The sequence below is a fragment of the Loxodonta africana genome, chromosome 4, assembly GCF_030014295.1.
Source record: "Loxodonta africana isolate mLoxAfr1 chromosome 4, mLoxAfr1.hap2, whole genome shotgun sequence".
In the NCBI taxonomy this organism is placed as follows: domain Eukaryota; kingdom Metazoa; phylum Chordata; class Mammalia; order Proboscidea; family Elephantidae; genus Loxodonta; species Loxodonta africana.
The window spans coordinates 35,978,397-35,999,868 of NC_087345.1; the positions used below are offsets into that span (position 1 = coordinate 35,978,397).

Genomic DNA, 21,472 nt, shown 5'->3' on the forward strand with positions numbered 1-21,472 from the left:
TGTGTCTTAGTTACCTGGTGCTGCTAAAACAGAAATACCACAAGTGGATGGCTTTAACAAAGAGAAATTTATTGTCTTACAGTCTAGGAACCTAGAAGTCCAAATTCAGGGTGCCAGCTCCAGGGTAAGGCTTTCTCTTTCTGTCAGCTCTGGGGGAAGGTCCTTGTCATCAATCTTCCCCTGACCTAGGAGTTTCTCAGCACAGGGACCCCGAGTCAAAAGGATGTGCTGTTGTCCTGGCTCTTCTTTCTTGCTGGCATGAGGTCCCCCTGTCTCTCTGCTCACTTCTTTTCTATCTCAAAAGAGATCGACTCAAGATACAACCTATTTTCTAGATTGCAGCCTGCCTTATTAATATCACAGAGGAAGGATTTATAACAGGTTGGAAAATCACATCAGATCACAAAATGGCGGACAGTCACACGATGCTGGAAATCATGGCGTAGCTAAGTTGATACACATTTTGGGGGGACACAATTCAATCTATGACAGATGTAAGAGCCAATTTAAATAGTTAGATAGAAAGAAAACATGCTGACCTGCATAGGGTTTCTCTTAAAATGTGGCTCTAATTATTACAAAGCATGGTATTGAGGTTTTTCCTCCTTTAAATACACTTCTTTCAGTCAGAGTGTATACATGTCAAGTAGTTTACTGCCTGTCATCATTTTGGTGGTAAACTGGGAGCAAGTAATGAAATGAGGGAGCACTGAATCAACCTGGAATGAAAAATTTGCCCGATAGAGAGTTCGTAATGGATTTAGGCCTCTCTGGGCCTGCGAAGGTAGATTCATCAGAGCGCCTGTGGCACACAATAGTATACTTGTTTATTTACATGTTTGTCTCTCTCAGCTAGATGCGAAACCCCTTGAGGGCAGGGATTGTCTTATTGGTTTTGGTTAGCCCAGTTTGGCAACTTCATAAAATAGGTACTGAATAAATGTTTGTTGAATGAATAATTAGGTTCACTTTTAGGCCCACAATAAACTCTAGCTAACATTGGTTTCCTTATAAAAACCTCAAATGAAACAAAAATACAAAGCTAAAAAGTAAGGCAAATATCTTATTTATGGTTATGAACTTAATATTTAAGCAGAGGTAAATTGGGGGACACTGTATCATTGGGCATTGGGCAAATCTGCTACAAAAGGCCTCCTTAAAGTGTTAAAAAGCAAAGATGTCACTTTGAGGACTCAGGTGCACCTGAACCAGGCTATGGTGTTTTCAATCACCTCATATGCATGTGAAAGCTGGACAATGAATAAGGAAGACTGAAGAAGAATCAATGCCTTTGAATTGTGGTGTTGGCGAAGAATACACCATGGGCTGCCAAAAGGACAAACGAATCTGTCTTGGAAAAAGTACACCCAGAATGCTCCTTAGAAGCAAGGATGGTGAGACTTTGTCTCACATACTTTGGACACATTATCAGGAGGGACCAATCCCTGGAGAAGGACATCATGCTTGGTAAAGTGGAGGGTCAAGAAAAAGAGGAAGAGCCTCAAAGAGTTGGATTGACACAGTGGCTGCAATGACGGGCTCAGGCATAACAATGATTGTGAGGATGATGCAGGACAAGGCAGTGCTTAGTTCTGTCATACATGGGTCTGTATGAGTCAGAACCGACTCCATGGTACCTAGCAACAACTATCAGGAGATGACTGTTACCTCTGCTCATAGATAAGCAGGGTCACAAAGAACAAGAAGCTGTTTATGGCTTCTTCACACACACATTTCCTAGGGTGAGCTCGTGCCCTCAGGAAGGCATGGGCCGTGCATACAAGTATGGTGACAGCCACCTTTCCGCTTTTCAATGCTGTTTTAAATAATTCTGCAGCTGATTGACACGCAAGGTGTCCCCTAAATCAGAGTGATACCTGCCCACACAAACCCCTTTCAGGCAAGTTTAGGGCAACTTTGAAAAAAAGTGGCAATTTCGACACTCTTAAACCTTGAGGCAACCAGATCTCTAAACAGAGAAGGTAGAATGGATCTGAAAATCACTTTAAAAGACTATCCATGAAATTTTGGTCACCTGTGTAGTTTTGTCATTCATATATTTTACACTCTGGGAAAATGGGGTTACTAATTCTTAGTGTCTCCTTGGAAAACCTGGTGGCGTAGTGGTTAAGTGCTACAGTTGCTGACCAAAGGGTCGGCGGTTCAAATCGGCCAGGCACTCCTTGGAAACTCTATGGGGCAGTTCTACTCTGTCCTACAGGGTCGCTATGCGTCGGAATCAACTCGACGACATTGGGTTTTCTGGGTAGTGTCTCCTAGAGATGTGAAATGCTAGGCTGGAAACGGGAGATGGAACAGGAAAATTGGAATGGGAAAAGTATTACCGTGGTTATTTGTAGCTATGATAACTGTAAAATGAGCATTTTATTCTTTCAAAATTTCCACACATCTTGATTCAATATTTTATTTTTAAAATAAAATTTTAAATTCTGGTATAATATTGTAATACTGAAAAGGACACAAATCATAAGTGTGTATCTTGAGGAATTTTTTCAAAGTGAACACACTCATGTACACACACACCCCTGTGACCCTAATACCCCCCAGCATGTTTTCTCCTTTTCAAAATGGGCAACTGAGAGCTTGACATAGCTAAATCTATGATGAACCTATAAGCTCTTCTCCTTCGTCTGCCTGCCTACTTCTTCACATACTTTGTTAATGACTTTGTTTTGGTCTGATGCTAATAACTTTGTTTTGTTACGTGAGACCACCTATGACTTACAACACCCCACCCTCCACATAGGGGTTAGAGCCCAGGTGTTTGACTTATGTATCTTTAGCTTGATAAGATGTCAGGCATATATCTCTTTAGTTTGATAAAGAATCTCTTGTCACTATCTTGTAATGAATAACTCCTCCAGCCATGCCATCTACAGGCTACAAAGACATTTCTAACACTTGTAAAAATTCTATATAAGTTCTAATGTAAAATTGCTTTTTGGGACTCCATAGAGAGAGAGTCTGTGTTACTGTCGGATCCCTGGTAGTGTCATTTCCTAAATAAATGTCCTCAATCTTTCTGACTTGGAGTACGTTTCATTGGCTTGACTGCTACAGGGCACAGACCCTAATCAGGAAACACCCCAGATCAGGGAATAGAACATCACCAGCGCCCCAGAAGCCTCTTTCCAGTCTCTACCATCCCTCAAAGAGGACCACTAGTCTGACTTCCATTACTATCAATTAAGTTTCCTGCTTTTGAACTTTATATAAATAAGAATCATGTAACATGTGTTTGGCTTCTTTCTCTCAAAATTACGTGTGTTAGATTCATTCATGATGTTTTGTGTAGCAGTTTGCTTATTTTCATTTCTGTGTGATATTCCTTTGTTCAGTTGGCACAACGTATTCATCTCTGGTTTTGTCGTTCTTCTGCATAGGAAGCTGATCAAGTTCAGTCAGGAGGGTTGTTTAAACCAGAATATGACTTGGACTAGAAATATGGAATCACTGAATTGGGGAGGACTTTAAGTGACATCTGGACATCTCTCCTTTCCCTGGCCCTTCTACTGCTGTCCAGTTTTGATATGATTATGCCTTTTAAAACATTGCTGTAGTCACATCGTTCAACTTTTGGAAGCCATCCAAAGTTCTTATCCTGGTACTCAGTCTTCCATAACCCAGCCCCACTGTACCCATAGGAGTACCTCCCACCCTTTGCAGCCTCACCTGGCAGCCCCTCCAGAGGTACGTTAGGCTGGGCCTGCCATCTGGTGGCCATCAGAGGAATCAGCTGACACTCACTTCCTCTGTCCTCAGGCCTGCAGCTGGAGCTCCCCTTCCTTTTGCCCTCTTTCCTGTTGGGCAGGCCTCAACCTCTTTTTCATACATGATTATCTTCTTTAACTTCATTTCCCTCTCCTATTTCTTACCTGTTCTTACTTTGTTATCTTGAAAAAATCTTTTTTTCTCCTGTTTGACAACCTGCTGTCATAGAGTTGATTCCAACCCTATGGGACAGAGCAGAACCACCCCATAAGGTTTCCAAGAAGCAGCTGGTGGATTCGAACTGCCAGCCTTTTGGTTAGCAGCCAAGTTCTTAACCACTGTGCCACCAGGGCTCCTTGTTTGATGAGGGGAACTTAAAAGACATCCTAAAAGACTATTGCCATCCATCTCTAAAGCTCTTTCTAAGTGTTCAGAGGTCTTCTTCAAAAATTTCCATCAAATACTAACCATTTTCTTAATAAAGCTGCTTTTTCTCAAAACCAGAATTCAATATATATTTTTAAAATGTATATATATTTTCTGGTTTATTTGATGTTGCAGCAATATTGTTTTCTCGTATCCAATGTACAGCATTTCAGCCCTTTGATGGATGACTTTGACTTTTTTTCCTTTTTTTTTTCGCATTTCTCCAAATTTTCTAAAAGGAATGTGTTGTTAATAGAAATAGGAAATACAATAAGTAGTATTTTAGAAAGGGAGAAAAGAGGGCTTTGTGGTAAATCAGATTTTCTTTAAGTTTTCTAAAGGGGATATGTTTTTAATACAAAGAGGAAATACAAGAAATGTTACTTTTAAAACGGGAGAAAAGAGGGCCTTTGTAGTAAATAAGTCCATCTATATATATATGTAAGCAGGTGTGAGAGCCAAGCTGTGGGAAGTACACCCTTGGTATCAGATCTTCGCTTCTAAATGTCGGTGTCTCAGCATTGAGTTTTTGGCTCCAGGAGCGGTTTCCCTCGGCGCCAGGAGCCACAGCAAGGCCTTGGCTTGCTTTACCGTGGTTCTCACCTTCTTATGCAGGAACGGGAAATGGGGCCGGATGTTTCCAGGAACAAGGTTTACTTTGCCCAGCAATTTACTAAGCGCCTTTTTACTGTGAGTGCAGGGCACTGAGAGGAGAGAAAGGATGGACTTTCTTTTGGTCCCGAACTACAATACGGACCAGCTCCAGGATCGCTACCGTCAAAACAGCGCAGCGGCCAGGCACAGGGATCAGCAAGGTTTGGCCTAAGCCTGGCTGTCTACATCAGAGAGAGTGATTTAGAAATACTGCGGTAGCTTCCCAATACAGAGGATGAAAATTCAGCTTTTTTTGTAGGTCAGCCTGGAGATCTGCTTGCTTGAAACTCCTCCTCTCCCCCACCCCCACCCCCGCCCGCTGGGAGAGTGCATTCAGTCCTTTATTCAGCAACCATTTATTAAATGCATAGCTATGTGCAAGGCACTGTTCTCAATATTTAAAGTGTAAGCATAAGAAGTAGCCCCTGCCCTCCAGGTGCTTAGTCTAGAAGGGGAGATAAGGCATGGAAATAACCATCATACAGGATGACTACACCTTCAGAGATTACAATGCAGAGGGATCCATGTACGGTTCTGTAGGGAAGTGCGTCAGAGTGGCAAACAAGGATTTAAGTGTGAATGTCCTCTCTGCTTGAATGCTCAGGGAATCAGGGAATCAAGCAAAAGGATGTGTTCTGTCTGGCTGTAATTACTTTTTACATCTAGACTGAAATATCTTTTTACGAAAATAATCCAAGGTGTAACTATAATAATGATGTGACTATAAATTATGTTACAGATTAAATATCACTGCTACATTTCCTCACTGCTTTTCTATAATATAGTATTAAGAGTATTCCTTTTCAAAAAAAAGGAAACAGTAGCATATAAATGTCTTTTCATTATATTACAGTAAAATGGCATTTTACATTTGTTGAATGGGTAACCAGTTAGTGATGTGACGTAAAGTTTTCTGCTCTTCCTTTTCTCCTCAATCTCAGGAAAAACTGATAGAATCTCTTAATAAAAAAATCAATCAAGTGTACACAGTCTGCATAGGAGATGCTGAGGTTGGCAGTCTCAACCCGATTCAAAAGCTGGTCAAAGTGGAGTCTCGCCTGGTGGAACTGAGTGATCTCATCGAATCTGTTCCTAAAGAACATGTGGAGGCAATTGAGAAGTTAAAGCAGAAAGAACGGAGGCAAAAGTACTCAATGTTTTATGATATAAATATAGCGGATGACCTAATGTGATAGGAAGCTTTGTTTTTGCTTGGATTCCACTAACACTTAGCAAGTTTCTGTTCTGTGGCAAAGATGGTGCTAAGTGTTAGGGCGCACAGTGGTCAGGAACCAGACCCAGCCCTGTCCTCCATATGAGCTTATTTAGCGTGGGAGATATATTAATCAAATATTCATATGAAATAAATATGTCATTACCAGGGGCAACTAACCTAGTTGGGAGGAGGGGTAGCTTAGCCTAGAAAAGAGAATCTTTGGGGTGAACACACTACTTACATGAACATTTTTGAAGAGCTGTCATGTGGAAGGAAATTTTGCACTTGTGTTGAAGGGCCCAAGGCACAGAATTAGGAGCCCTTCTTTGGCAAACTACAGGGAGACTCGATCTATGAAGGATTCCTTTAAAAGGCAGGGCCACACAATGAGGGCTTTCTGCAGGAGATAATTACCAGCACTTCCATAGCATTTAGACATTAACTCATTTATTTCTCAAGACAATCCCCATGAGGATTATCATCATGGCTGTAATCCCTGTCCTTGGCTGGCTTGGGCCCTCCCAGAAGAATGCACTCATTTACAAATTTCCACACTGAGTTAAATAACGACTTTTATGTACATGCTACTGTTGAAGCAACTATTATTATAAATATAACATGATCTCAGTATAACGTAGGGAATGCTTATGGGTGGAATAATGTTTTTGTTACAACAAGTAAACACACCGGGACTTAGACTGGAACTGTGGCTACGGTGTGGACATGAGAGCAGGTCTGCTTGGGTTCAATCTAGGTTCCACTACTTCTTCTATTTTGTGACTTTAGGCAGACCACATACTCTGAGTTTATCTGTAAAACAGCAGTAGTAATGGTACTTACCTCATTAGGGCTGTTGTGACGATGAATTAAATGATCCATGTAAAGCAATTCAGCACGCTTGGCATATAATTACTCGAGTACTAGCCACTGGTATTAGACATTTTGTTACTGCTTACTGTATTACCAGTGCATGGGAGATATTGTCTCCTCCATATAAAAATGAAGTCCAGAATACATGAAGTTGATCCTGATGTGATTCTACTGAATATAAAACAAATTTTTAATTAAAAATTTAAATGAAAGATTATTCTTCCCACGAGATGGTCGATCTCACTATGACTGATCACCCTAACAACACTTGCATCTTTTTTATAGTAGCAAATGTATTACCAATGTGTAATTAAAACCTATCTTTCATAACGATACATGATTCCAAGTCTTTATTGTTCTTAGAAAAAGAGAATTTTAGTTGATTTTCCCCACTGTTTGGGGACACCTAACAGCATCTAACGAGCCTTGGTGGTGCAGTGGTTAAGCACTTGGCATCTAACCAAAAGGTCAGCAGTTCAAACTCGCAGCCCCTCCACAGAACAAAGATGTGGCAGTCTGCTTCCATAAATATTTACAGCCTTGGAAACCCTATGGGACAGCTGTACTCTGTCCTGTAGGGTCACTATGAGTGGGAATTGACTTGACGGCAATGGGTAGCATAGCATCTAATTTTGCATAAAAATGCTTGATGTTATTTCCATCCTTTAGTATATAATCTTACACTTAATGATTTAATTATATGGGACCATAAAATAGCTATCACTTGAGTACCTATTCTGCGCCAAGCATTGTACTAGACAGTTTGTGTAAGTTACCTCATTTAATTTTATCCACATGACAACCCTAAAGAGGTATATTAATAATTTTACTCATTTCACAGATAAGGAAACTGAGGCTCAGAGAGAGAAGAAAGGTGTCCAAGGTTACACAGCTAATAAGACAGCTGGGATTTGAACCTATCTGATTTTAAATCTGGTTCATTGTTTTTCCTTTTGAGAAAAAGACAAATTACATTTCTTGGTCTTAATTTGAGGATATCATTTTATCCTAATAAAGATTTTTTTTAAATCAATTCATAGAGATTAACTGGAAAGTGCACTTTTATGGTAATTAATAGAGCTATACATGTGTGGCTTGTATACTTTTCTGTATATACGTTACACCTACAATAAAAGGGTTTAAAAGGGGTAAAAATAAATGGAAGTTAATTCAAGTTACCATTGCACAGACTAATTATAAAGTGCTGGAGTTAAGTAAGTGGATTGACAAAATGGCTTCACTAAGGTGATCATTGTAGACCAAGATTAAGTAGATTTTACTTCTTTTCAAAATTGTGAAATGAAATTTCTTCCTATTTCAAAACAAACAAAACTTCTTGTTGTGATTTCACCTGCATACTCACTAGCCATAAAAAAATTTTTTTTTTTTTTTAGCTATGTGTAAAGAAGCAGTGAAATTTTCATTCACCCTCAAGGGAGGTCTTATAATATTTAGCTAGTTCATTACCAAACAGTAATGATGTAGATCTTTTTTACTTTCTAACTATGGTTTATAATTACAAGAATGTCTTTCTCCTCTTGTGACAGGTTGCGTGAAGAGAAAATGAAAGAAAAACAAAAACACCAGGAAGAACGGCTGAAAGCTGCTCTGGAAAGAGCAGTAGCACAACCAAAGAAAAAGGTTTGTGTTTTGTTATTAATAGCTCCAGCTACATCAACGTATATAGTCCTTCGGTAGTGTAAAACCAAATATATGTTATTCATCTAACTTATCCAGGTTGCCTTTCAGTAAAATAATCTTTCTTGCTCACAGCTTCAGTTGGTCTCTCTGGTTCATTTAAAATTATTCAAATTACTGGGTCTACATTTCTCCACGAAACCCACCTTTTAATAAAAAGCCACTTTCTCCCTGTTCTGAATTAGTGTCTGAAATATATTCCAGGAAGACAATTTCATGGTTATCTGCAAAGCCAATGCAGACATTGACGCTCATCATAGTAAGAGTTACCAGATAGTGTTTACTGTGTGCCTCACAACCAGCCTTTTGAAGTAAGCACAGTAAAACCTGTGAAAGCTGGAACCTGTGTAAGGCAGAAACCTGTCAGAGAAGGAAAACTCAAATATTTTCTACTAATAAAGAGCAATAGAAAGAACTACATGCTGTCAAAGGTGGAAAACTTTCAAGACATGGCCGTCCCTTCAAGTTCCAGCTCTCACAGTTTCACTATACTCCAAAGTTTTTTTGAAGTATGACAACTGTTAAATACATACCATGTCCAGAAATGAATCTGTACATCTATGGCCAACTGATTTTTGACAAAAGTGCTAAGTTCATCCAGTGGGGAAAGAACACTCTCTTCAATCAATGGTGCTGGGACAAATGGATCTCCACATGTGAAGGAATGAAGTGGGACACATACCTCATATCATATACAAAAATTAACTCAAAATGGATCAAAGACCTAAGTGTGAGAACTTAAACCATAAAATTCTTAGAACAAAACGTGGGAGTGATGCTTCAGGATTTAGCTTCCAACAATGGATTCATGGATATGACACCAACAAAGTTCGAGCAACAAAAGACAAAACTGACAAATTAGACTTCCATAAAATTGTAAACCTTTGTGCATCAATGGACTTTATCAACAAAATAATGAGACAAACTACAGTTGGGGAGGAAATGTTTGGTAACCATATAACTGACACCCCGTTGCTGTCAAGTCAATTCTACCTCATAGCAACCCTATAGGACAGAGTAGAACTGCCCCATAGGGTTTCCAAGAAGTGGTTGGTGGATTAGAACTGCTGAGCTTTTGGCCTAGACTCTTAACCACTGTGCCACCAGGGCTCCATATAACTGGTAAGGTTTTAATACCCAGAATACATAAAGAATTCCTACAATTCAACAACAAAAAGACAAAAAAACCCAGTCAAAAAATGGGCAAAGGACTTGAATAGACTCTTCACCAAAGATATACAAATGGCCAATAAACACATGAAAAGATATACAGCATTAGTCATCACGGAAATGCAAACCAAAACCACAATGAGATACTACTACACACCCACTAGACCCTGGGTGGCACAAATGGTTAAGTGATGGACTACTAACCAAAAGGTTGACAGTTCAAACCCACCCAGAGGTGCCTCAGAAACAAGGCCTGACAATTTGTTTCCAAAAGGTCACAGCTTTGAAAACCCGGTAGAACAATTCTACTCTGCACACATGGAGTCACTCTGAGTTGAAACTGACTCAATGGCAACTAATAACAATAGGATGGCTATTATCAGAAAAATGGAAAAGTGTTAGCAAAGATGTGGAGAAATTGGAACTCTCATCCATTGTCAGTGGGATTATAAAATTGTGCAGCCACTGTGGAAAAGTTTGGTGGTTCCTCAAAAAGTTAAACATAAAATTACCATGTTGTTGTTGTTAGGTGCCATCAAGTCAGTTCCGACTCAGACTCATGGTGACCCTATGCACAACAGAACAAAACACTGCCCAGTCCTGAGCCATCCTTACAAGCACTGTTATGCTTGACCTCATTGTTGCAGCCACCGTGTCAATCCACCTTGTTGAGGCTCTTCCTCCTTTCTGCTGACCCTGTACTCTGCCAAGCATGATGTCCTTCTCCAGGGACTGATCCCTCCTGACAACATGTCCAAAGCATGTAAGACACAGTCTCACCACCCTTCCTTCTAAGGAGCATTCTGGCTGTACTTCTTCTAAGACAGATTTGTTCGTTCTTTTGGCAGTCCATGGTATATTCAATATTCTTTGCCAACACCACAATTCAAAGGCATCAATTCTTTGGTCTTCCCTATTCATTGTCCAGCTTTCACATGCATATGATGTGATTGAAAATACCATGGCTTGGGTCAGGCGCACCTTAGTCTTCAAGGTGACGTCTTTGCTCTTCAACACTTTGAAGAGGTCCTTTGCAGCAGATTTACCCAACACGATGCATCTTTTGATTTCTTGACTGCTGCTTCCATGGCTGTTGATTGTGGATCCAAGTAAAATGAAATCCTTGACAACTTCAATCTTTTCTCCATTCATCATGATGTTTCTCATTGGTCCAGTTGTGAGGAGTTTTGTTTTCTTTATGTTGAGGTGCAATCCATACTGAAGGCTGTGGTCTTTGATCTTCATTAGTAAGTACTTCAAGTCCTCTTCACTTTCAGCAAGCAAGGTTGTGTCATCTGGATAATGCAGGTTGTTAATGAGTCTTCTTCCAATCCTGATGCCCCGTTCTTCTTCATATAGTCCAGCTTCTCGGATTATTTGCTCAGCATACAGATTGAATAGGTATGGTGAAAGAATGCAACCCTGACACACACCTTTCCTGACTTTAAACCAATCAGTATCCCCTTGTTCTGTACGAACAACTGCCTCTTGATCTATGTAAAGGTGCCTCATGAGCACAATTAAGTGTTCTGGAATTCTCATTCTTTGCAATGTTATCCATAATTTGTTACGATCCACACAGTCAAATGCCTTCGCATAGTCAATAAAATACAGGTAAACATCCTTCTGGTATTCTCTGCTTTCAGCCAGGATCCATCTGACATCAGCAATGATATCCCTGGTTCCATGTCCTCTTCTGAAACCGGCCTGAGTTTCTGGCAGTTCCCTGTCAATATACTGCTGCATCCATTTTTGAATGATCTTCAGCAAAATTTTACTTGTGTGTGATATTAATGATATTGTTCTACAAAATTACCATATAACCCAGCAACTCCACTCCTAGGCATAGACTCAAAAAAGACTTGAAAGCAGGGACACAAACATATAGTTGTACATCAATGTTCATTGCAGCATAACTTACAATAGCCAAGAGGTGGAAACAATCCAGATGTCCATCAACAGATAAAATGTGGCATATCCATACAAGTGAATATTATTCAGCCATAAAATGAAGTTCTGAAATATGCTCCAACATGGATGAACTTTGAAAACATTACACTGAGTGAAGTAGAAAAAAAAGGACAAATATCATAGGATTCCACTTATATGAAATACCCAGATTAGGCAAATACATAGAAACCAGTTTATTAGTGGTTACCAGGAGCAGGTGTGAGGGAGAAATGGGGAGGGGGGGGGTTGCTCAAGGGGTACAGAGTTTTTGTTACAAGTGATGAAAAAAATCGGAAATGGATAGTGATGAGTGTTATACAACATGGTGAATGTAACTGTCACTGAATTGTACATATAAAAATGGTTGAAATGACAAATGTCTTGGTATATATATTTCACCACAATAAAATATATTGCTAACTTAGGTTACATATATGTAATGCTTCAACAACCACAACCAGGTGAAAAATGCTGGTTAACTGGTTATTTTGGTTATAGAGTATGAATCAAATGGTTTGATGATTTGAAGACTGATCTATTAAACATAAAAAAAAAAAAAAACCATTGCCATCAAGTCGATTCCAACTCCTAGCGACCCTATAGCACAGAGTAGAACTACCTCATAGAGTTTCCAAGGAGCGCCTGGTGAATTTGAACTGCCGACCTTTTGGTTAACAGCTGTAGCACTTAATCACTACACCACCAGGGTTTCCATTAAAACATTGTGAAACTAATAAAAATTACTGTCAAAAGATGATTTTTTTAAATAAGCATTTTATCCTAGAGGGTCTGTACTTATCTACTTCAATTGAACACTTCCTACCAACGCTGCCCTGTTCTCTCAAGGGAGAAATAATCATTCTTTATAGCCCTTCGACATGTACATACTGCTATTCATTTAAGCCACCAAATTGAAATTGTTTTAATATATCCATTTTCCTTCTAGGCCATGAGTTACAACAACCTTTGTATCCCCAGTGTCTAGCACACAGTGGACACTCAATGCTTACTGAATTAACAGACTAAAAACGAAAATAAAAAGTAAACACTGGAAAATTTAAAAGAATGGTGACCCAGTAAGTCTGCCATGTACAAAGACCTCTGACAGAAGTTTTTGATACTTTATTGGCAACTTTCTCAGAAAGTACTAACAACAAAGATTAACAAAGAAGATTCTTGACAGTCGAAGGAAAAAGCAAAAATTCTGACATTAAGGAATTCAGAGTCCAGTTCTCCTAGGACATTTCTTTTCCATGGGATGTGTGCTATAGGTCAGTTCCTTTGGACCTGGGATATTCTGCAATGCATGGGACCACCACACACAAAGAACCATTCAGCCTAAAATGTCACTGCTGCCCTTTTTAAGACACAGTGGAGATATTCCATCAAATCTCATGTCACAGAGAATACGGTATTCTCTTCATCCATTCAATTTATACAAATTCAGCTATAAAGCAAAACAAAAATAAAAATGAATGGGGAAATTCCAAGACTAAAAGAAAATAATAATTTGATTGCTGATATACTTAAGTATATGCCCCAGAGAAAATGAATAGGTATGAATCTAGGGGTTTCTCTAAGTCTTTCCTGGGTGGGAACATTTCCCAGAGTCAATGGCAATACCAGTGGTTAAGACAACAGTGCATGGTTTCCTGAAGATTTGTTCAACAAAATATCTAAATGGCATTCAACTGGTGCTCAATACAAGTAATCTAACCATGAAGGAAAAAGTAATTACAGCACTTACTGAGATATGTTGGCCAACATGATGCTTTTCTAGGCTTTTAGACCATATTCTACTTGATGAGTTCACCTGTATCTCCCCAATTCCCCTCAAAACATAATTGCTTTGTCTTCTGCATAGTATGACTGCTCGATTTGTTACTTAACTTTGCCTAGCATGCTTGATATCTATTAGGTTATCTACTTCTTTGTAACTGTGATTATTTAACATTTTAAACTATATTATTCTTTGTGAAAATCATTAATATTACATATATTTCACTAAAAAAAAAACTGTTAAAGAATATTAAGATTTTGCTCTCCTTTTGTTTTAGTTGGGAAGACGACTCATCTTTCGTTCAAGACCTCCATCTGGTAACAAACGTGAACTACAATTAGTCAATGAGACAACAAAAACACAGGAAGAAGAATATTTTTTTACTTAAGGCATTTTATTACCAAAATGGGTTTTAGGCATATTTTGCAGATTTTGGTTTTCAGTAACGGCAATATTCTGACCTACATGCTGGCCTAACCAATTTGAGGAATTAAGGCCTTTATTTTAAAGGTTATAGGAATAGGAGTGGGAGTTTTCTTTCACTGAAGCCTTTTATTATCCCTAATTATTATTCTATAAAGTTGAACATTTATATCTATACTTTGAATTGCTAACCAGTGGGCATATATATCCAAAGTTAGCTTTATTAACCTAAGTATATGGTGAACGACCACTGAAGCGTCATTCTCTGACAACACGAGACTTTACATATTTTCTCAACCAGTCTGTAGGAAGCTCATAGCATACGCAAATTCACTGTGCAATACACATTTTAACAACGTACAACTGTAAAATATATGATGGGTTTTGGGGGGTTTAAAACTTAAGTGAAAACCACTAGATTACAGTCTCAGAACATAATTCTGAGACTGGTTTTTATTTCACAGTCATGAATTCTGTTCAGAAAACTTAATTCTCTTAAATGAACAAAACATACCTTGAACCTAAATGACAGTTCACAATTTCTGTTTCTGTTGTGCCCTATCTCCACATTCATTGTAATTCTCAAGTGATGTTCCAATTTTAGTTATAGTATGTGTACTCTTTAGCTTAGATTGATGTAGAATTAACATGTAATCGATTTACTAACTTTTAACTAAAATAATACAGTATATATAATACTAAGAAAATGTTTAGATTTATACATGTCAAAAGTGGATTAAAAATAACTTTAAAATAAACAGTTGCTTTTAAAAGGTCTCAGTTAATATATAATTACAAGGGCTGAAATACACCGTCATAAAAATTTCTACAGCATGTAAATGAGTTATTTTCCCTCATAGAGAAAACAGTATTGGTCTTAAAAATAAAACATGAGCTTAAATAAAGTTGGGTGGCTTTTAATGCATTAGTTTTGGGAATAATCTCTCAATTATTTCACCATTTGAGATTTGCATGTAAATATATGAGTATGAATGGTTCACAAGGCAAGATGAAAAACAAACAAATCTTTATTGTCTAGAAATATATATATATAAAAAAAAAATCCCCCACAAAAAGATGCTATTCTCTCATTTCCCCATCTTCTTCCTCTTCTTCAACACCTCTGATATAAAGGACATTATTACACCTGTAAATACAAAAAGAGTATACTTTGTTGTTCCAAAGGAAAACCATGTAAATCTGAATTACTATTACATTAGATTTTCTCATTACAAAAATACTGAATGCTAAATGTACAATATATCATTTCTTTCTCTTTTTAAAAAAGTTTTTACCATAGATGTGTTTAAAACGCACATGGCATTTATTTTTACCATGTAGTTGTTATGACATGTTTATAGTTTTCCAAAGGGAATTTGGGAGTTTGAAGCTAGTTGTAGAAAAGAATGTACTAAAAATCCATTAATAGCAGCCAGACCCAACTAAAACAAGTTCCTACAACTAAGACCACTGAAAAAGGTATTCAGCTAAGAGCTAGAAAGTTTATATCAACACTAGAAAAATCATAAAAGGATGAATAACTCCCAACAATTTAAACATTACCTTTGACAAGTTCAACAATTTCAAAGACTTCTGAAGTCTAGTTGTGGACTATTTTGTTAAATTAATAACAATTTTTAAAAAAGTAATTCTGAAATTGAGACACTAGTTTATTTAAACAGGTGTTTCTAATGCTCATCAGCAACTCCTTGCATACCCTAGTACTCTTTGTTACCTTATTAAAACTTCACCCAAATGTCCAGACAATGCTCCATCTATGTATTCTTCTGTATTTGCAAGCTTTAAATAAAAAGAAAATGTATTAGTCTAATAGCACAGTATAAAAAGAGTATAACATATTTAATACTGGTGAAAGAACTTACTAACTGGGACCCTTCTATACCAACGACTCACACTGCCTATAATCATAATTAGGAGATGAGCTCTCTATTACTATTGCAGTACTTTTTGGTTTCATATAAACATTCATCGAAGTAAACATCGATGGATGTAAAATTAACATGTTATATAATAAAGCTTATTTCAACAAATTTTCTAAATCTCCCAGGTTATATAATGTTTCTTTCTATTAGGGACTAAAAGGGTATGTCAAGGAAGGCAATCTCTGATTACAAATAAATTGTGATTCAAAGTTTCCCTAAAATTCATTTCTAAAGAACCAGATATTAACTTTTCCCAAAGTAATGATGTTATAAATCATAGTTAGGTACCCAAATGGGTGTACAAAAGCTATGGCTAAAATACCAAATACTTTTATATTAGTCAACAACCCAAGCCAAAGAACTGAGTAAAAATTAAAAAAAAAAAACAAAAAACTATGTGCTGATCAACAGGAAAAAACAATTTCTTAAGAGGTTAAACAATTAAGAGTGACCATTATAGCTATTTAAGGGAACTCAATTATTTCTAATTTATTATCAAGTGTTAGGTTTCCTTCATATAGGTAATAAGCTTTACTCCTAATTTTTTTTTTTTTTTAATTACAATCACTGTCATCTGGGCTCACAAGAGAAATGAACAGGAGAAAAGGGAGAGAGGGAAATTTCCTTCATAACCAGGCAAGTGGAAAATGAAAAGGAGAACACAGGGCTTAAAGAGGATGTGAGGTAAGCATTGAAAACATTTTAATGCATTAATGCTGATACTGGATATTACTTTCTCTTCTCTCCAGAACAAAAAGTATCCTCCTATATCCTTAGGATAAGGTTTTATTCGAAACATATGTGGTTGCCAAAAGACAAATAGTTTTACATGGAATGAATATCAGAAATAATATATCAAGATAGACTATTTTTAAAACAAAGTGATTATTTTTGGCCAATGCTCACCAACATTTAATTGGTTTCTAAATTATCCAACAATGCTCCAAATGCTTTCTATCACACTTTAAATAAAATCCAAAGCCTTTACTGTGGTTTAAAAGGCTGTAACATGGCTACCAGACCAACCTAACTCTCCATCATTCTTTTCCTAACTTACTCCGCAAGAGCTGCTCTAGCTTTCTTGTGCCTTGAACATGCCAAGCATGCTCCTGCCACAAGGCCCTTGTACTTGCTGTTCCTCCAGATACTTGAATTGCTCATTCAATTCTAGTCTCTTGTTTAAATTTACTTCTTTCATTGGTTACCTTATCTATTATTGCACACTGTCCCTTGTTCTGCTTGGTTTTTCTTCATAGCAACTATCATTACCTGTTATTACATTATATTATCATCTCCAATCACTAAAACATAAACCCCTTGCAGGTAAGAACTTTGTTTTGTTCACTGCAGTATCCACAGTGCAAGGCACATAGTGCGTGCTCAATAAATATTTGCTGAGAAAAAAACCACAGAAGCATATCAATGTGGTTGGTTACTCAAGGATACATTTTGCAACTAATTCTGGCAGGCTCATTAGGAAGCTGTATTACTTCTAAAACTAAATATCCAATGGTTATTTTTTAAATTGAGATATAATTCCTATAGCATAATAATCACTCTTTTAAAGTGTACAGTTCAGTGGTTTTTAGTATATCCATGAAGTTGTACAACCACCACCACTATCTGATTCTGGAAAACTTCCATCCCAATGGGTATACTTTTCAGATCTTTCTATGGCCTTGGTAAAAGATTCCCGCTTTAGGAATTTTCCAGGCCAAAACCATGCTCTATAACCCTGGGGACCTGAGCATCATCTGTTTAGGTGGTAAACTCTTATATCATGAAAAATCCTGTGGAATACTTGGAGTCATGGTCAACCGACCACCTGTCTAGGTAACCTGTAAAATATATTCATCTGCTGTTAATCTGTCACATAAATACTTGCACTTCAGGACTCATTAGAAAATATAATCTCAAACTCTTTCATCAAAAACCTGGCTAAAATATTTATAGAAGCTAATTTAACAGACATGCAGTGCGTCCATCCATCCCTTTGTCTGGCCTGTCTTCCCCGTTAAGAAATGCTTTGATTTTTTAATTACTTTGGTATTGTCCCTTTAGCATTCATTAAAAAACATTTCAAGAGTTTCACTTGAGAAACTTCTTTCAGAGCTAAGTGCTGGGAAATGTTTTGCTTTCTCCAGCAAACTAGTTTGTTTCCCTTATGGCATTATGAATCAAATGTCTGAGCTCTTCTTACTTTAACCACAAGGAATCATCTGTGGCTGAACTCTGGGTTAACCCCAAGTCTTGTACCTTGTATATCAGAGTTACAGCATCTTCCCGGCCTTGACTTTATTCCTGATTTTGCTTTATATTTGTCAGTTTCATTGTATGCATTCTGTAAGCCACATTAAGACCCCTGAGGAACAAGGTGGAATATAATAAATACAATTTTATAACTTTTGTAACTCTAGCTTACCTGCATGTTCATATAGCCATCTACAGATACGAGGTAGCCCTTGTACTCCATTCCCCACTTAAGTTTCACCATCACTGGCTTTCCTGTTAATCCGTTCAGGAAAGGTTTGGGATTGAGGGGTAAACTCTGCACAAGGAATAAATAATAACAATAATAAAGGACTCAATTGATTCTTTTCCCTTACCTTGGCTTCCACACGCTTTCTTCTCTACCAAATCATCCACCAATATTTTATGTATCCAAATGATGCAAACTCTTGATTCCCTTTCACTTTTTAAATTGTGAAAATTAATACATAATTTTGACTATTATTTTTTGAAAAGCACCAGGAAAATTTAAACAACCAATCAGCCAGTTTCATCTTCAACTCATCAAAACTTTTAGAAGTTTGTTATTCACTTAAGAAAGACTATTTCAGGCTCTAAAGAAACAAAGGTGAAGACACTAAAAAAGAAAAAAAACAGCAGATGATATAGTCCCTGTCCTCAAGTAGCTGGCGGGGGCTGGGGGCGGGGGGGATACATACAGATGGACAGATGTAACAAGTGCAGATACACACTGGAGTACTGAACCAATACGGGGGAAAGGTTGCCTGAAATAAGTAATGCCTCAGTTTTAAAGGAAGAGAGGTGCTTCCGGAGAAGAAAAAGGACTGATGTAAAAGCAGGTAAGGGTGTAGCAACAAGGTAAGCTCAAACCAGCTGCCCTAGTCAATTTTGACTTGTGGTAACTGCATGCCAGGCCTTTCTTCTGAGACGCCTCTGGGTGGGTTCGGATCACCAACCCTTTGGTTAGTTGTTGGGCGCTTAACTGAAACCACCACCCAGGGACTCCTAAGGTGACCTCAGAGATATACAAACAATTCAGCGTTGTCAGAGTACCCAGACATGAGGCTACAGAAGCAAGCAGGGGCCAGAACCTTCACTTTAATTTTAGGGGCTAGGATTAGGTCTTATTTGGCTTTGTATTACCAATGCCCAGCAGCGCCTGCTACATATTGTAGGCAATCACTTAAAACCAAAAAAACCAAACCCGCCGCTGTTGAGTAGATTCCAACTCATAGCAACCCTACACGACAGAGTAGAACTGCTCCATAGGGTTTCCAAGGAGCGGATGATGGATTTGAACTGACGACCTTTTGGTTAGCATCCAAGCTCTTAGCCACTGGGCCACCAGGGTTTCACTTAATGTTTGTTTATTCAGCAAAACAGTAGAATCCCCAGTGAATTCAGACTTTTCTCCTTCCCTCATTTGCTTTCCCATCAGCTCAAAGGAAGGAAAGAACCAAGAAACCTAGCTACCCAATCCTTTTAAGATAAGCATATTCAGAGTGATCTCACAGGACACAGGATCTACTGCAATAACCTCCTAATAGGTGTCCAGTTTTCACTCATCTTTCTCCAGTTTATTAACAATACAGCAAGTATTATTATTTTTTAAGGTATATATCGAATGTCACACCTCTGCTTAAAATGCTTCAATAACTTCCAATTGCACCTGAAGTAAAATCCAAACCTACTAAAATGGCCTAAAAGGTTCAGCTCAATGCCTGCCTCTCTGACCCTATCTCATAACTCCTCTTTCCACAAGAAGCACTGTGGCTTTTGGGTCAACTCCTGGAAAATGTCAAGCTTTCTTCCCGGTCTTAAAGGCTTTGCTCCTGTTCCCTGTGCTTGGTACACTCTTTCTCCTGTTCTTTAAGGGACCGTATTTCATGTCATTTAGATGTAGCGTCAAATGCCTTCTATCAGGGCAGCCATTCCTGATCACCTATCTAATGTACGAAGCATCCTGTTTGCTTCCTTCTTAGGATTATTTGTAACTGTATGTTTATTTGTTATTATTTGATCAATGCCTGTCTCCCACACCCCACTATGGGTTCACAGAGCGCAGGGTCCGCATCAGTACTTTTCACCCACCATCTCTGGCGCCTAGAACAGTAACTGACAGGTGGATGCGCACAATAAAGATTTCCGGAACGAATACACGAATGCTTCAAAGCCTGTGCTTTGGGTTCCAGAGAGCTGCGGGCGGGGAGTCCTAACATCTTTGAATCAAAGTGGATTGTGGAATGTGATACTCAGGAAGTGAAAATGGAGCGTCCCAAAGTCCCGCTTCATCTTTACCCTGGCCCTGTGGCCTCGGTCAGGTAGGAAACCTCAGGCCTGGGTTCAAACGAAGAAGAGCGGGAAAGAGAGCAGGATGCTGGGGAGGGGAGGGCACCGGGAGGCCCTCAAAGTCCCCAACTCAGGGAGAAAGGGACTGGCGGCGAGATTCACGGATTCTCACATGGATGAATGGGGAACGCTCGAAACAACTACCAGGCCTGTCTAGACGGGTCGCTCTCCCTCTCCGGCGACTCATGCCGTTCTCTCCTTACCATCGTGACTACGGGTGAATGGTGTAGGATCCTCGCCGCCGACCCAGCTGTTGTCCGTCCCTCGTGATCGAAGCAGCCGCTCTAGGCCCGGAGTCGCGGCACTCCGAGAGAAATGGCCGCCAAAAAGCAGCGTGACCTTTCACCTCCAACCCAGCCCGTCTGGCTTCTCTGATTGGGCGCAAAGAGACGCGTGCTGATTGGAGGAGGTGGCTGTGCAGTGTCTGCTGGCAACCAGCGGTATGCCTTCCCGGCTTCGTAACGCGTGAGGAGTCTTCGGCCGGACTTCAAAGGCTAAGGGACCCGACTCCATCTTCCTCGATGGGGTGGCAGGAAAAGCCTTGTGTTGACTTCCCGCCTGGGAGATGCTATATATCGTGTAGAACGGACGTGATTTCTCGTCAACTCTACTAATAGAGGTTTCCTTTGCTCTTTCGGCCCAGTGGTAAAGAGCTCGGCTGTTAACCAAAACGGTCGGCAGTTCCAGTCCACCAGCCGTTCCTTGGAAACCCTATGGGGCAGTTCTGCTCTGCCCTGTAGGGTCACTATGAGTCCGAATCGACTCGACGGCAGCGGGTTTGGTTTTGGGTTTTATAGTTTAAGCCAAGCAGTTCTTGGAGTTATTTATCTCAAAGTTCCGTGAGTTTTCTTTTAGTTTGATGATCATTCAATAAATATTTAGCCTTTACGCAGACTTTGAGTTCCTACTTTGGGCTAGGCTCTTTCACAGTTGTTATCATAGAAATCTTCCCAAACAGTATTTTGATTTGGCAGTTACAGCCCTATTTTAGAGATGAGGAAACAGGCTCAG

At 38.9% G+C, this 21,472-nt stretch overlaps 2 protein-coding genes across 2 annotated transcripts in view; one reads left to right on the plus strand and one right to left on the minus strand.

Moving 5' to 3' along the window:
• Positions 1-13,963, plus strand: part of CCDC38 (coiled-coil domain containing 38) — a 49,204-nt gene extending 35,241 nt beyond the window's left edge. The window contains exons 12-14 of the mRNA XM_064285122.1: positions 5,754-5,959; positions 8,446-8,539; positions 13,774-13,963. Of these exons, the coding sequence (XP_064141192.1) occupies positions 5,754-5,959; positions 8,446-8,539; positions 13,774-13,884 (411 nt within the window). The 3' untranslated portion in view covers positions 13,885-13,963. The remainder of the gene's footprint in view (positions 1-5,753; positions 5,960-8,445; positions 8,540-13,773) is intronic.
• Positions 13,964-14,929: 966 nt separating this feature from the next.
• SNRPF (small nuclear ribonucleoprotein polypeptide F) lies at positions 14,930-20,798 on the minus strand. Its single transcript, XM_003405269.4, has 4 exons — positions 20,665-20,798; positions 18,285-18,410; positions 15,655-15,719; positions 14,930-15,066 (listed from the first exon to the last, which is right to left on the minus strand). The coding sequence occupies exons 1-4, from the start codon at positions 20,665-20,667 to the stop codon at positions 15,000-15,002; spliced, it is 261 nt and encodes an 86-aa protein (XP_003405317.1). The 5' UTR covers positions 20,668-20,798; the 3' UTR covers positions 14,930-14,999.
• Between the last annotated feature and the right edge of the window lie 674 nt (positions 20,799-21,472).